This window comes from Lonchura striata, chromosome 8 (assembly GCF_046129695.1).
Source record: "Lonchura striata isolate bLonStr1 chromosome 8, bLonStr1.mat, whole genome shotgun sequence".
NCBI classification, from domain to species: domain Eukaryota; kingdom Metazoa; phylum Chordata; class Aves; order Passeriformes; family Estrildidae; genus Lonchura; species Lonchura striata.
The window spans coordinates 36,804,609-36,818,771 of record NC_134610.1 but is presented as its reverse complement, the minus strand read 5'-3'; the positions used below and the strand labels follow the sequence as shown (position 1 = coordinate 36,818,771).

The 14,163-nt window shown below is 45.4% G+C and overlaps 1 protein-coding gene across 6 annotated transcripts in view; it reads left to right on the top strand.

Annotated features, from left to right (window-relative positions):
- The window catches only part of HDAC4 (histone deacetylase 4), a 175,928-nt gene that overhangs the window by 105,472 nt on the left and 56,293 nt on the right, over positions 1-14,163 (top strand). For all 6 annotated transcript variants that reach the window (XM_021539613.2, XM_021539610.2, XM_021539611.2 and 3 more), the window contains exons 6-7: positions 2,705-2,825; positions 7,678-7,799. In XM_021539613.2, the coding sequence (XP_021395288.1) occupies positions 2,705-2,825; positions 7,678-7,799 (243 nt within the window). The remainder of the gene's footprint in view (positions 1-2,704; positions 2,826-7,677; positions 7,800-14,163) is intronic.

Here is a 14,163-nt window from a genome sequence, read left to right as displayed (position 1 = left end):
TTTCAAAAGGAAGCGTATCCTCTCTTCCCTTGATTTAACATTTTTTGAAGTATTTTTGGCAACATTCCTAATGGAGGCAGAATATTAAGCCCATAAAATACACCAGATGCATGCTGCACTCCTTTTCTCTTTCTGCTGCTCTGAATTTCACTCTTTTTAAGACATAGTTGAGTTCACAGCTATCCCCTTTTTGAAGCGTTTCCATTCATGAGGGGAATTTTTTCAGGAGGTTACATCTTGTGGGTGCCTTCCCCACTCTGTGTCATTATGCACTTGAGGAGATCATTGTGGCCTCACAATGTCCCTTATCAGAGACACTCTGGGCTGCTTGTGTGGGCTTTTTCTTCAAGTAAATGGGAGGAAAAATACCTCAAAATACCAAGTTGTGCCATCAACTCCTCATGTCTGGTTTCAGATGGGAGAAGTGGTGGAAGGAAGATGGGATGCTAGCTGGGAACTAGGAATAAGATAAAGCTCCAAGAATTTTTTCAGTAGGAACAAACTGGAGTCTGGGAGACCTTTTTAAGTGCTTGAAAGGCCAGAGGTTCAGAATCCCTAAGCATTTGCATTCCCCCCTGCTGCTCCTATCAGCTGTTGATGTTTGATCCGTGTTTTGCTGGGCCTCTCCTCAGAAACAAAACACGGCCATGCTCATTAAAGTAATCTAAAAAGAAATTAAAACACCTGAATCTCTGGAAAATGGAAGCAAAGTGTCTTTTGGGTGGAACACAGAGGTGTAGAGGAAAAAAACCCAGAATTTAGGGATGTTAAGTTGAAGATCCTGTTCCCATGGCTACAGTTTTATTTTTAAGTTACTTTTTATTTAAGAAGTGCTGTGGTGTAGAATCATTATCACACCTCAGTGCTTAAGGATACTTAAGTTATTTTTCTCACATCACAAAATTTGGCAAAGAGAAGCTAAAATTGTCTGTTCTGAAATATGAAGAGAGTGTGAGAGAGGTGGAGTTTGTTCTCCTTATTTGTTAATACCTCTGGTCTGGAGCCAGGCTGGGAGAGCTGGGGGTGCTCACCTGGAGAGGTGAAGGTTCCAAGAGGACCTCAGAGCCTCTGCCAGGGCCTAAAGGGGCTCCAGAAGAGCTGGAGAGGGACTGGGGACAAGGCATGGAGGGACAGGACACAGGGAATGGCTTCACTGCCAGAGGGCAGGGATGGATGGGATATTGGGCAGGAATTGTTCCCTGGCAGGGTGGGCAGGCCCTGGCACAGGGTGCCCAGAGCAGCTGTGGCTGCCCCTGGATCCCTGGCAGTGTCCAAGGCCAGGCTGGACAGGGCTTGGAGCAGCCTGGAACAGTGGAAGATGTCCCTGCCCATGGCAGAGTTGAATGAGATGATCCTTAGGGTTCCTCCCAACCCAAAGCTCTCTGAGGTTCTATGATACCTTTCAGCTTCCAGTAAAGGAGGTAAAGCTTACACTCCAAAAATATTCAACTTCAAATCTTCTAAGAGGTTTATGCCAGCCTGACAGAACACAGCCAGGTTTGAGTGTTCTAAGGATGACAGTTTTGGAGGGAGAAGGCCTTCAAGCATGGATTTGTCACCCCTTCTGCTACTCAGGAATTTATCTCCAGCTCTTCACTTGAACTTTCCACCAAATCTGTGTTTGTGGAGCCTGTGAGAAATACAGGGCTCCAAAAAAGGAGAATTTTCTCGCTTTGGTGTTTGAACCATTTAACAGCTCTAGGCAGTGCCTTGTGGGAACACTGCAGATCCCTGCTCTTGGAGAGCCCAGGAATTGTTGTCCCAGCATGTCAGATGTTACCTCGTCATTGAGCAGGGCACAGGACACCAGAACATGGCAGGATGATCTTTTAGTTCTTGTTCCCAGCGGAGCTGGCAGCTTCCCTGGCCTTTCCCTTTCCTCCCAGCCCAGATATTCTCCATTGGAGCTCCTGCCTTATGCCATGGTGTGGATGAAGTGTCATTTTCCACGTGTCCCCTTGCCAAACTTGGGCTGCATTGCTCCATCAGGAGCCCTGCCTGGGAGTCTGGGCTGTCAACCCGATGGTCACTGGGATCCATCATGGCAGGGCAACAGCCTGCTCTCCATTGTGCAAGAAATCATGATTAGGGATTACACAGTTGACATTTTAGCTCTGCAGAATGACTGGCTCTCTTTCTTTAATTTTTTTTAAATGTTAGGTTTTCTATCTGAAGCAAGAGATCTGCACGCTTGTAAATGAAGCGAAATGTTACGTCGGTTGTGGTCGGCACAGAGACCTGGGAACAAAGAGGTCCCTGTTTACAGGAGTTTTCAAGACAAAACCTACACATGAGCCACTGGGCTCATTCCCCTTCTGCTTTTAGATGTGACATTTAGCAACTTGAGGGTGCACAAGACCCCTTTTCTTAAATAACTGTAGTTCAAAGAGAGCTGGGATACTCCAGACAAGTGTTTTATTCTGAGTGTGCTTCTATGCAAGTGTAACATCCTTTTCTGGTGAAATAAACCAAATTTCATCTGTGTTTTCAAACATAACTTGTGAATCTATGCCAAGCTAAAGGGATAAAAAGGGAGCCCTCCTTACTAGAGGCACTTTGTTCTTCTCTCTTTGAAAGCAAAATCCTTTTTTTTTGGACTGGAAATGAAAGATTTGATTTGGGATCTATTTTAGAAATTTAAAGTTCCTTCAAGCGTGTGAATTGATTTAATAACCTTTTTTAATTTATTTGTTTTCAATCACAGGTGCAGTGGCAAGCACAGAAGTGAAGATGAAATTGCAGGAATTCGTGTTAAACAAGAAGAAGGCTTTGGCCCACCGGAATCTCAACCACTGCATATCCAGCGACCCTCGCTTCTGGTACGGGTAAGTGGTGCTGGACTTTCTGCAGGGCTCAGCCAGTGCCACCTCTGTCCCCAGTTCCATGAGGGCGTAGACCTGATGTGCTTGTGGGATGAGCCAGAGCAGTGACAGCATCCCTGTGCTTTCCCAAAATGTACTTTCCAGAAGGTTCCAGTGTGAGTGGGTTTTGTGTCTGCTGTGATGGTGTCACAGTGCTCTGTGTGTAGAGGGAGGTCTCTGTGTCATCTGGAATCCACAATTATTCAAACTCACAAGTTCTACAGTCGGAGATCAGCTTTTTTCAGTCCTCCAGCTTTTCACTCAGGATTTGATCCCACATGCTGTTATAAAACTTGAACTTTAGGAACAAATGAGGAATAGTTCTTTTTATGTTCAGGAGCTGGAATTTGATGATCCTTGTGGGTCCCTTCCAACTCAGGATATTCTGTGATTCAGTGAATTCCTGCAGTTCAGGATAGTCAAGCTTTGAATTTTAAAGCTTTTAACGCTTACTGCTCTTCTTAATCTCTCAAACTTTGACGTTTACTTGGCTCTTACTGAAACCATCTAGTGGGTCCAGTCTACACTTTTAATCACAACTACCTCAACGTCTCCATTTTCAACTGAAAATATTCAGCTGCTGGTCTCCAGTTTCAATTTCAGAAATCAACTTTTTCATTGTACTGAAGACAGTTAGAAATTTCATGTGACTTGGAAGTTTCCACTGCTCTGATTTTGTCACTGTCTTTATTAAATAAAAAGCTAAAGTGCTTTGGATGTTGACTTTAGTGACCTCAAAATTCATGAAATTTTGAGTTACAAAAGTAATTTCATTTTGCCATGAAATTAATGTTCAAGCTGAAGCACTGACAGTGTTTTAAGTCTTAAGAAATGAATGTGTGTACAGGGAGGATGAGGTCATAGCCAGCAGATGTTTCCAAATTCCAGACACTGAGCTGCAATGAAATTTGAAAGCTATCCCAGCTCTGAGCCGGGACAGAAATGCTGAAGTGGAGTTGGCAGAAGAATTCAGATGTTATTGGAGGCAAAGTGAGATTGAGCAGCTCTAACAGATCTCTGAAAATCTAATCTGAGACTTGGGGATTTCATTAAAGGTGGTTGAAGACTCTGAGCCTCCATTTCTTTAAGAGATGGTTAAAATAACAGTTAATGCAGGTATGGTTCAAGGTCGGTTAGAATTCAGGGTGCCCAGAGCAGCTGTGGCTGCCCCTGGATCCCCGGCAGTGTCCAGGGTCAGGTTGGACACTGGGGCTTGGAGCAGCCTGGGACAGTGGAAGGTGTCCCTGCCATGGCAGGGGGTGGAATGATATAAGCTTTAAATCTCTTCCTATCCAAACTGTCCTGGGATTCTCTGAGATGCAAGACCTGGGCTGCTGCAGGTTTTTAGTCATGTTGTGTTTGGGGTTTCAGGATGTTCCCTCAGCTGATGCTGAGAACTTTTTGAGCACCAAAATGTGGTTTGGGTTTGTTGTTGTGCTTATGCATCCTAACGCCCCTTCCCTGTGATGCTTCAGGGATGCCAGCAGGCAGAGAACACAAAAACCACTGCACAAAAATTTCAGGTCCTGCGCTCCCCTCGTTTTCCATCTGTTTTGTGACAGGGTGAAAATTGTTATTCTGGATTCTGATCCAAGATGGACAAAGCTCTGGGGCCTCACAGCTCTTTCTCAGTGCTGAATTGTCCTGCTGAACCCTCAAGGAGGGCAGATGGCAGCAACACAGGATTTTTTAAATGCACCCTTCACTTGTTCAGGCAGAAGTTAAGGATTTTTTCCTTTCCATTCTATTAAAAAAAACCATTTTTTTTTCCCAAAAGGAGAATCAACCTTTAAATTCCTGATATATTAGTATTTATTTATATGGCATCTCATAGGTTACCAGCTGAGCTCTGGAGACATTCTTGTCCCCACATAGCTGTGTTGTGATGCAGTTGGGTGGTGGCTGGGTTGAGCACATGCGAGTGGGGCTTGCAGGAGATACACTCCACGCTCTCACTGTGAACATGTGAGGTGATTAAGTGGTAACAGATGCTGGGAGAGCCTCTCGAAGCAACACGCCTGCTTTTAAGCACTTCCCTTGGTCTTACTAAGGTTTGTGAATTCCTTTAAAAAAAAAAAATGGAAAGCATTGCTTGGGCAAAAAAAAAAAAAGGCTCCTAAGGGTATTGAGCACCATGATGGTCTGACGTCAGTGGCTGTGACAGGAAAAATGTTCCGCTGGCATGGAATTACAGAGGTATTAGAGCTGGAAAAGACCTCTAGGATGATGTCCCAGCCCTGGAAATGCTCAAGGCCAGGTTGGACAGGGCTTGGAGCAACCTGGGATGGTGGAAAGGGGTGAACAAGGTGGTCTTTAATGTCCTTTCCAGCCCAAACCACTCCGGGAGGTACTTTGGAACTGCATTGTCAGACTGTCCCTCCCCTGAGTTCTGAACACACTGGGCAGCTCCCAGGAATTTCTGTTCTCTGTGATTTCCCTGGGAAGCTGTCAGCAGTGCTTGGGAAGCAGCCACTCTGTGTGCTAGCAGCCATGGAAGGGAGTTTAACTGAGTATTTTTGCATGGTGAGGAGGAAGAGAGAGCTACAATTATATTTTAAATTACACATTGAATTACACCCTGAGTGATCCCCAACATCCAGGGGTGTGAACACAAAACATTCCAGCACATGTCTACGTGTATATTCAGTGCATGTCTAAATGTATATTCAGTGCACCTTGCTGAACATGATTGAAGGATGAAATATCAAATCATGAAATCATTAAGGTTGGAAAAGACTTCCAAGATCATCACTCCAACCTTTCTGTCTGTGCATGTGGGTGTTTGAAGGAGCTCAGGGAATGGAGGGTGCCTTGAATGAAGGGATGTGCTTTCAGGAATGTCTGCAAGCTCCATGCAGTGTCCAATTTCTTCTCCTGCCAGAGCTCTGACATTCCTGAAGGGGCATGCAGACCAGTGCATGCTGCTGGAGGCAGCATCAGATCCCTGGAGCCAGGGAATGTATTCTGTTTGCAGAGCTCAATATCTGGCATTCAGCAGCCCTGGAACACATCTAAACAGGCCCTTTGAATTCCTGCATATTGCCTGACAAAGGGATGAAAATAGCTTAAATGTACTCGATTGTGCTGCTTAGGTCATGATTAAAAAAGAAAAAAAAAAAAGAGGCAAAAAAAATCTGTTGCTCATAGAGAGCCAAAACTGTCATTGTGTGACTTGATGGGACTCAGGGCTCTCAGTCCACAACACCCAGGATTCCTGGGAGTGAAACATCTCTGCGTGCTGCCTTCCCCTGGAATAAGCAGATCCCAGCAGAAAAAAAGCCACGTCTCTTCTCAGGAGGGTTTATTTTTTTTTTTTCAGTTTGTCTCTGTTTTGATTGCAGGTGAAGATTGAAGTGTGCATGGGGGCATGCAGGTGTGGGGATGTGGCACAGCATGGGGCGGGTGTGGGAAACACAGCCCTGCAAGAGCCCCAGAAATAATTTTTCTTTATGTACAGAGAAATCTGGATAATGAAGAGGGAGGGTTCGGAAGCCACATAGAATCCCAGAACAATTTGGGCTGAAGGGTCTCTGAAGCCCATCCCATTCCATCCCCTGCCATAGGCTGGGACACCTCCCACTAGAAAGTCCATGGGAGTAGAAAATGTTGATGTTCAAATAAAATGTGCAAAAGGGTTTTTTTGTTTTGTTTTGTTTTGTTTTTTTTTTTTTTTTTTCTGTAATTATATAGAAAATTCAATGTATTTTCCTAGTATTTCATTAGCCCCTTATTTTCTGAAGGCTTTAACTTGCAGTGGAATTGATGCTCTGGATCTCAGTAGCCAACTTCGAACTTGCACTCAAGGGATTAGTACTACTCAAGAAATGGTGTGAATTTGTGCAGTTTTCAGCTGGGAATGGCTCATTTTGGTTCCTTGAAGAACCTTTTGTAGGAGAATATTTTCAGCTTGGTTTTTAGGCAGTACAAAATTTCAAATAGTCACTTTCATTTTTTTCCAAAACGCTTTCTGTTGTCCCAAATCCATTAGCACTTAGAAGAAATCTGGTGTTTAAATTCTGTTTATTTGAAGTGAAGTTGTGAGAGCCCAGTGAGTCACCTGCATGGCTACATCAGTCACTCTGCTGATGGAGCTGCTCTGCTGGCTGGAGCCTTCTCCCAGGCTGGTGGAGCTCCTGAGAAACAGCAAAGCTGGGCACAAGTCATTAAGCAGCAAAGATGCAGCCAACAAACTGGTAGGAGGCTGAGAAAACTCATTCATTATTTAATATCCTCAGCAAACAGACTGTAATTTACTTCCAGCAGCCTGCTCAAACAAAGCCATAAATTATCATCTTGAGGAAGTTCAGCTGGAAAGGTGCTGAGTGCTTTGGTCCCGTCTCTGCTGAGCTCCTGGGATGGGAGGACAGGCAGGGGGAAAGGCATGAGGCCACCTGTGTGCCATGGCTGCTGCTGGCCAGGTCCAATGCTTCAGCCTTGGACTCTGTCTGATGAGCCCAGGGTTTATTTTGGGGAGGGAAATGGTTCACTTGTGCCGAAGTGAGATCTCACCTGTGCTGAGATTCAGGAGCATGACTTAGCAAAACCCAGTCCAGGTTACAGTCTTAGAATTTATATTCGTGGTTAAATACCTGCATGAGCTGAGCCAAGGTGTAGTCTTACACTGAAAACTAACTTAACTACCTTCCTGTAGATTGGATTTCAGTTGCGTTTTTTGTAGGAATGCCCAGAAGGAGAAAGCCAGAGCCTTTGCCTTTGCCCCATTCCCACTTTCTGAGGTGGCGGGCGCTGCACCCGTCCCCTCTGCGTGTCACTGGTGTAAAGCTTGTCCCTTCTCCTTCTCTTTCCTTCTGTGCAGGAAGACCCAGCACAGCTCTCTGGACCAGAGCTCCCCACCCCAAAGCGGCGTCTCCGGCACCTACAACCACCCAGTCCTGGGGATGTACGATTCCAAAGATGACTTCCCACTCAGAAAAACAGGTAGGGCTCGCCTTCCCTCACCGCGCTGCCAGCCACCTCTGCCATCGCGCTCAGCTCTCTGATCTGATTCTCCTGAAAAAGAAGGGATGCTGCCAAAAAGCTGGGTTCCAGGCCGTGCTTTGTTTTCCAAGCCCCCTCTCTATCTGCTCCCCCTTCACCTGTCACTGTACTCCCAGTGTTCCAGGGAGCCTGGGGCTGCTCCAGGGTGTGTGAGGAGTGCAGGAGACAGCGAAGCCATGTGTGGAAGTTTGGGAGATGTTTTCCCAAACCCAAAGCTCTCACAGAGACCTGCGTGTCTCCATCCTAACTATGCTTTGCTGAGTGAGTAAAGCACTGAGAAAAAGTTAATTTCTTAGGGGATTTGCATTTTATGTATGAGTTTGTACCTGAGGTAAATAAGGAGGTTTGTGCCAGGGCAAGCACCAGGGCTTCCTGCGAGGGTTTGGTTCACACCTAGACAGTTCTCTTTCAGTCTGGCTTTTCCCTACATGGTGGCTGAGCAGGTCAGGTATTCCTCAAGCCTGTATTATGTAAACCAGGTTGTTTGGCTTGGCTGTGCTCCTCAGCTCCGTAGCACATGCCTGAGCCAGCACAGCCCGGGCTCCCAAAGCCGGCCAGCTCGGGGCTGCTGCCTTCGGGGAACGGCTCAGTTGTGAGGGCACAGCCTCCTCAGAGAGCAGGTCTCCTCACTGGCCATGCTGGGAATCACTTCAGGACAGCAAAAAAAGCTTCTCTGGAAAGATCATGCAATCATTAAGGTTGGAAAAGCTCTCAAAAATCATCCAATCTTCAGTCAGCACGGCCTCTAACCCATGGCCCCAAGTGCCATATCCACAGGTTTTTTAAACACTTCCAGTGATGGTGATTCCACCACTGTCCTGGACAGCCTATTCCAATGCCTGACCAGCCTTTCAGTGATGAAATTTTCCCCTTTTGGGAATTTCTCACTAGGAACCATAGCACCTACCCTGCTATGGATGGATTCCCATCTGTGCAGTTGTCTCTGGTCCCCCTTGGGTTGGTTTCTTGATGAGTAACAAGCACTTCAGTTGCACGGGAACCCAGTTGAAAATTGGCTCCAGCATGCAGGTTTTCCCTGGGAAGGGTGCCCCTGTGGCTTTGGGGGTGGTACTTTTGACTGTGCCCTTCCTGGAGGACTCCAAAAGCTGAGCTTAGAAAACTGGATTTGCTGAAGGACATGGCATCCTCTCCTCTCTGCTCCTGGGAAATGGAAGAGCTTCCAAGTTGCCCTGGGGATTCACAGCGTTTCCATGTAGGGAAGTATCCCTTGGCACCAAACCTATCACTTAGGGCCTGTGGGCAGCCTGATGCCAAGAGATTTTTAGTTCTTTTCTATGCCTTGTGATGCCAGGTGATCCGTTCCTACCCTGTTAGCATTACCACAGTAAAAATGGGCTTTGACATGCTCCCAAACCTGCCTGGCTCATCACCTCAGGGCACCTTGTCAGATTGGCTTTGAGCAGCAGGTGCCCTTCTTGCTCCCAGTGTCCTGGAAGGGAGTTCCTGCAAGAGAAGGAAGACATCTGCACATCTCACCCTATGCTGCTTCCCAAACTGGGATCTCACCAAAGCTCCTGCTGGGCGAGCTCCTACTGTCAGACAGGGGGAATTAAGGATGATAAATGGAGCTAATCACATTATTAAAGAGTGAAAGCCACCAAACTCCTTGTTGTTTTCCAGCAGGAGGATGTTCAGCTGATTTTGGTTTGCCAGAATGCTGGCACTTGTTCTTTTTGGGTACCAGCATTAATCTCCTGGGCACTGGTCTGGGATACAAACGAGCTCACTTTTGTAAGGTTCAGGAGAGAATCTTTTTTTCATTGTTTTCTTTTATTTTCCTTTCAACGCAACAGCACGTCAGGCTCTGGCACAGCAATATCCTGCAGAATTCCCAGTGCCAAGAATGTTAAGTTGCTTGGAGAAGAAAGGCTCCTGAACAGTCTGGTGTAAACAAAAGGCAGGGAAGGCTGGAGCACATCCTAAATAAAGTTCTTTATTACGGGTGAGCTTTTCAGATTTTTGGCACCAGGCAACGCTCTGGCTTTGTGTTGGTAATTTAAAACCGCCATATCGTGTAGTCCAATTTTATTAAATTTGATTAAATATTTGCAGCTCAAATAACAGAACCCATCACAATACAGCTCTGATTACCAGGGCTGGAATCCAACCAGCACCGTTGCTGGAGAGAGGTTGGCTTAGGGGGTGGTGGGAAGGCAGTTGAAATTGTCATTTCTCCCAGTCTGCAGAGCTGGGAGTGTGTCTTGCAGGTTGAGACATTTTTGGGAAGAATAAATATTCCCCATCCCTGTAAGTGTTCAAGACCAGGTTGAAAAGGGCTTTGAGCACCCTGGGATAGTGGGAGGTGTCCCTGCCCATGGCAGGGGGTTGGAACAAGGTGAGCTTTAAGGTCCCTCCAACCCAAACAATTTCATGATTCCATCAAATTTGCCATTTCTCTGCATTTTAGCAATACTCTCTGTCTTTACTCTTATTTCAAGCAGCCTGATGGTTACAGGTTATGGGAGAGGGAGGATGTGCAGTAGTGATACCTTCAGAGTGCTTGAAAGCCTTCAGCAGGGGGAGCAGTCAGCTCCTGCATTGGGAGCACGATGCTTCCCATGCCCTGAAATGCAGCTCTCTCTGATTTCTTTTCCTAAATTGTGCTCCAGTTTCTTGGCTGTTTGGTTTCAGCGTGAAATTATTTTCCTGGTGCAGTTACTAATTGCTTGAATCCTGGTCTTAGCCTGGCTGGTGGATTGATTTCACTCTGCTCCCTCTCTCCAAACACTTTGGGGCTCTTCCTTTTTTTTCACTGATCTAAGATCAGTTTGGTTGGTGCTGCTTCTGCCTTTGCTGTTAAATACCTGGATTAACACAAGGATTTTTATTTCCCCTTTTGGGGAGTTTACTTTGTTCTGTGTAGGATTTAATGTCAGAGTTTTATTGACAGCTTTTGAGAGGGGAAATTCTAAGTGACCTCTTCTGCTCCCAGATCAAGGTTGGTGTCTCCCAAACATAATAACATTGATTATGTGCTGTACTGGGATCCTCTAAGGAGAATCTCTGGAGAATCCTTACGGAGGGGTTTTAGACTCTGGGCTGGGGACAGCCTGTTTTGATAACCCCAAGAGCTGTTTGTCAACACCTTTCTTGGAGCTACTGAAGTGGGTTTTAGCAGAGCTTTTCAGTTTTGCATTTCCAAGAAATCCTGTCCTCGTTTTCTCCCCAGGAATGAGGTTGTTGATGGTATTCCCTGCTTTCTGAAATTTGAGCAGTGGATGAATTAGAACATGCTGTTACTTAGAAAGCTGACATCACCACCGTCATGAAGATTTAAAGGGAATTATTTCACTGCTCAACATGCTTTTTTTTTTGGACTCGATGGCTTTTCCAACCTAAGTGATTCTGTGACTCCATGATTCTTTTTGCATGCAAAAATGAGAGAGGAAAGCATCCAGCATCCCATGATGTTGGTATTGCAGAAAACTGGAGTTGTTTGGATATTATTTGCAGCTAAGCAGGTGAAATTGGTGTGAACTTGTTGCATTTAGAAAGAAATAAAAGGGAAAAAGAAAGGATTTGTCAACAATTACAATGCTGCATTTGTTAAGGAAAGTGTAATGTCCCTCTGAACTGGTTCTGATTATTTGAGTGTTTGGAGCGGTTTGTTTTAGGACAAAAGGTTATTTGGGGGAAAATAGACTAGTGAGAAACCCTGGTGTAATGTGGGAGTATAGTCCAGAGGAAATCTTGGAGCTCTGTGTGGCGTGTCACTCCAGTTCGAGAGTATCTCTGCCTTCCCACCCACGTTGTCCTTCAGCCAGCATGGAAACCTGGCTTCCCACAAACCCATGCACTGAGAGGAGGCCCTGACCCTTGGAGAAACCCCCGCTGGAAATACCCTGTTCTGCTCCAAGTGAAGGATGTCCGTCTGTCTGATCCAAAAATAACACTTAGCTTAGATCTTGGGGAAGATTTCTTCCCTGACAAGGCAGTCAGACACTGGAACAGGCTGCCCAGGGCAGTGGTGGAATCACCATCCCTGGAAGTGTTCAAAAAATGGGATGTGGCACGGGGGGACACATGGTTTGTGGTGATGATGGATTGATTGATGGACTTGTTCACGTGAGAAGTCTTGTCCAGCCTTAACGATTGTGGAATCATGAAGACACTTCTTGTGAGTGGTGGCCCAGAAGAGAAATGTCTTCTAGGAGGAGACCAAACAAAATCTTGTGGTTTAGTATCACCTTTGAGGGATCCCAGTCACTCAGAGAACCCACCCTCCTCCTCCTTCTTGGTCCTACCAGCTCCATCTCTGCTTCCCAGGGGCTGCCAGCGGCCTGCACTCTTCATAGAATCCCAGGATTGGGTTGGAGGGAACCTCAAAGTATGTCCCATTCCACCCTTGCCATGGCAGGGACACCTTCCACTATCCTGGGCTGCTCCAAACCCCAATGTCCAGCCTGGCCTTGGGCACTGCCAGGGATCCAGGGGCAGCCACAGCTGCTCTGGGCACCCTGTGCCAGGGCCTGCCCACCCTGCCAGGGAACAATTCCTTCCCAATATTCCATCCATCCCTTTCCCTCCTTCAGTTTGAGCTCCCTCTCCTCATGGAGTTTTCTCATGGATGTTAGAAGGGAGACCAGATAATTCTGTTGGCTTTTGCCTGACTAGCAAAGCTTTGTCTGAAACATAATACTAATAATAATAATAACAATAATAATAAATAACATCCCTTTCCAGTCCCACCTACTAAAATGAAGATGTTTAAGGACTGGGAGCAGGGATTTCATGCTGCATTGTTTGCTTTTATTCCACAAATGTAGACAGGCAGTGGGAAAAGGTCAAACTCTGCCCAGGACCTGGTGAGGTTTTGACTTCCACAGATTTAATGTCCGATTAGTTCAGCAGCTTAGGGGCTGCAATTCTAGGAAAAAAAACAATTGGAATGATATAAATGTGGTAAGAATTGGATTACATGGGTCCTGCTGCACACAGTGATGTATAAGAGGGGTAACTTTGTAGCCTGTGAAAACCAGGGAAGCTTTTGGCTTATGTTCTCATTATTAATTTACTTGGAGGAAAACAAAATATTCTTTGTATAAATCCTTATTATAGGCCAAATTAAGTATGTCAGTGCTTAAGAAATCCCACTGGCTTAGTGGGAGCTGACTCAGATTTGGGCATGAGCTTCATTTGTTTGCTGGAGGGGAATTTTTCTAATTTTATAGCATTTGTTTTGAATACTTCACCTGGAGATGTAGAGGAGCAGTAAGTTTTTAAATTTACTCCAGTTAGCAAGGCTTTGTTTCGGCATATTGTCTGGCAGGGTGAATTTGGGGAGATTTCCAGTGGAGTTGGTGCTCCTGAGGCAGCACTGAACCTGCAATGACTGTCAGGTATTGATGTTTCTGTGTTGTTTAAATTTCTGTTTTATACATGTGAAAGATAGCTCTCTTCACCTTTAAAATATTTTTATTACATAATAGTTTAAAAAACTGTGTGAACAAGCCTAAATTATTTTACTGTAAAATAGGTTTTATGTAGATCCTGTGAGTCTGAGGCTGTGCTGCACTGCCTGTGCTGAATTTTAATTCACCTACTTTGGCCTCTGGAGCACCCAATTAAATCCGTGTAGGGATTATGCTTTTTGAGGTCCTGATGCCATGTTAGATTTGGGATTATATCTGAGGGATAAACAACAGAATCAGAGCAGGGCTTTAAATAGGCCTTTCGGTGTTTCGAAACTATCCCCTAGCAGAAGGGGAAAACACAGTGATTTTGCCTTAAAATAGTTTAATCTGGCAAATTCCAATATGTTGCTTTGGCAGTTATTTGCACTGGAGGTATTTTCTCTTTTAAGGCTGTCATTTTCTATGTTTGTTCACCTCTTTGTTATATGGAAGGGGGTTTTTATTGTGGCTTTTAATATGGGGTCTGTTAGGTAATCTGTGACCCCAAATCTTTTGTTTCCCTGCCCACTTTTAAGATGTTTCAAACCAATTCCTTCTCTGTATTTACAAGCCACCTGATTGTCTGTTCCCAACAGAAACCATCCCTCATCTGAGCACCAGGAATAAAATTTGGGCTGAAATACAGTTTTTATTGCCGTGTTTTCCTTTGTCAGAAGACAGATCCTTCCAACAGGTGTGGCATAGGCTTAGATTTCCTTGATTCAAAATGGACATATCAGCATCCAGCTGTGGCATCTTCCGCTTCCACAGAATCCCAGAGTGGTTTTATTGGAGGGGACCTGAGAGATCATCTCATTCCAGCCATGAGTGTGGCATCCAGGCAGCTATTAATGGTCAGAAATCGGGACAAGTTAAAGCTGGGAATGTAA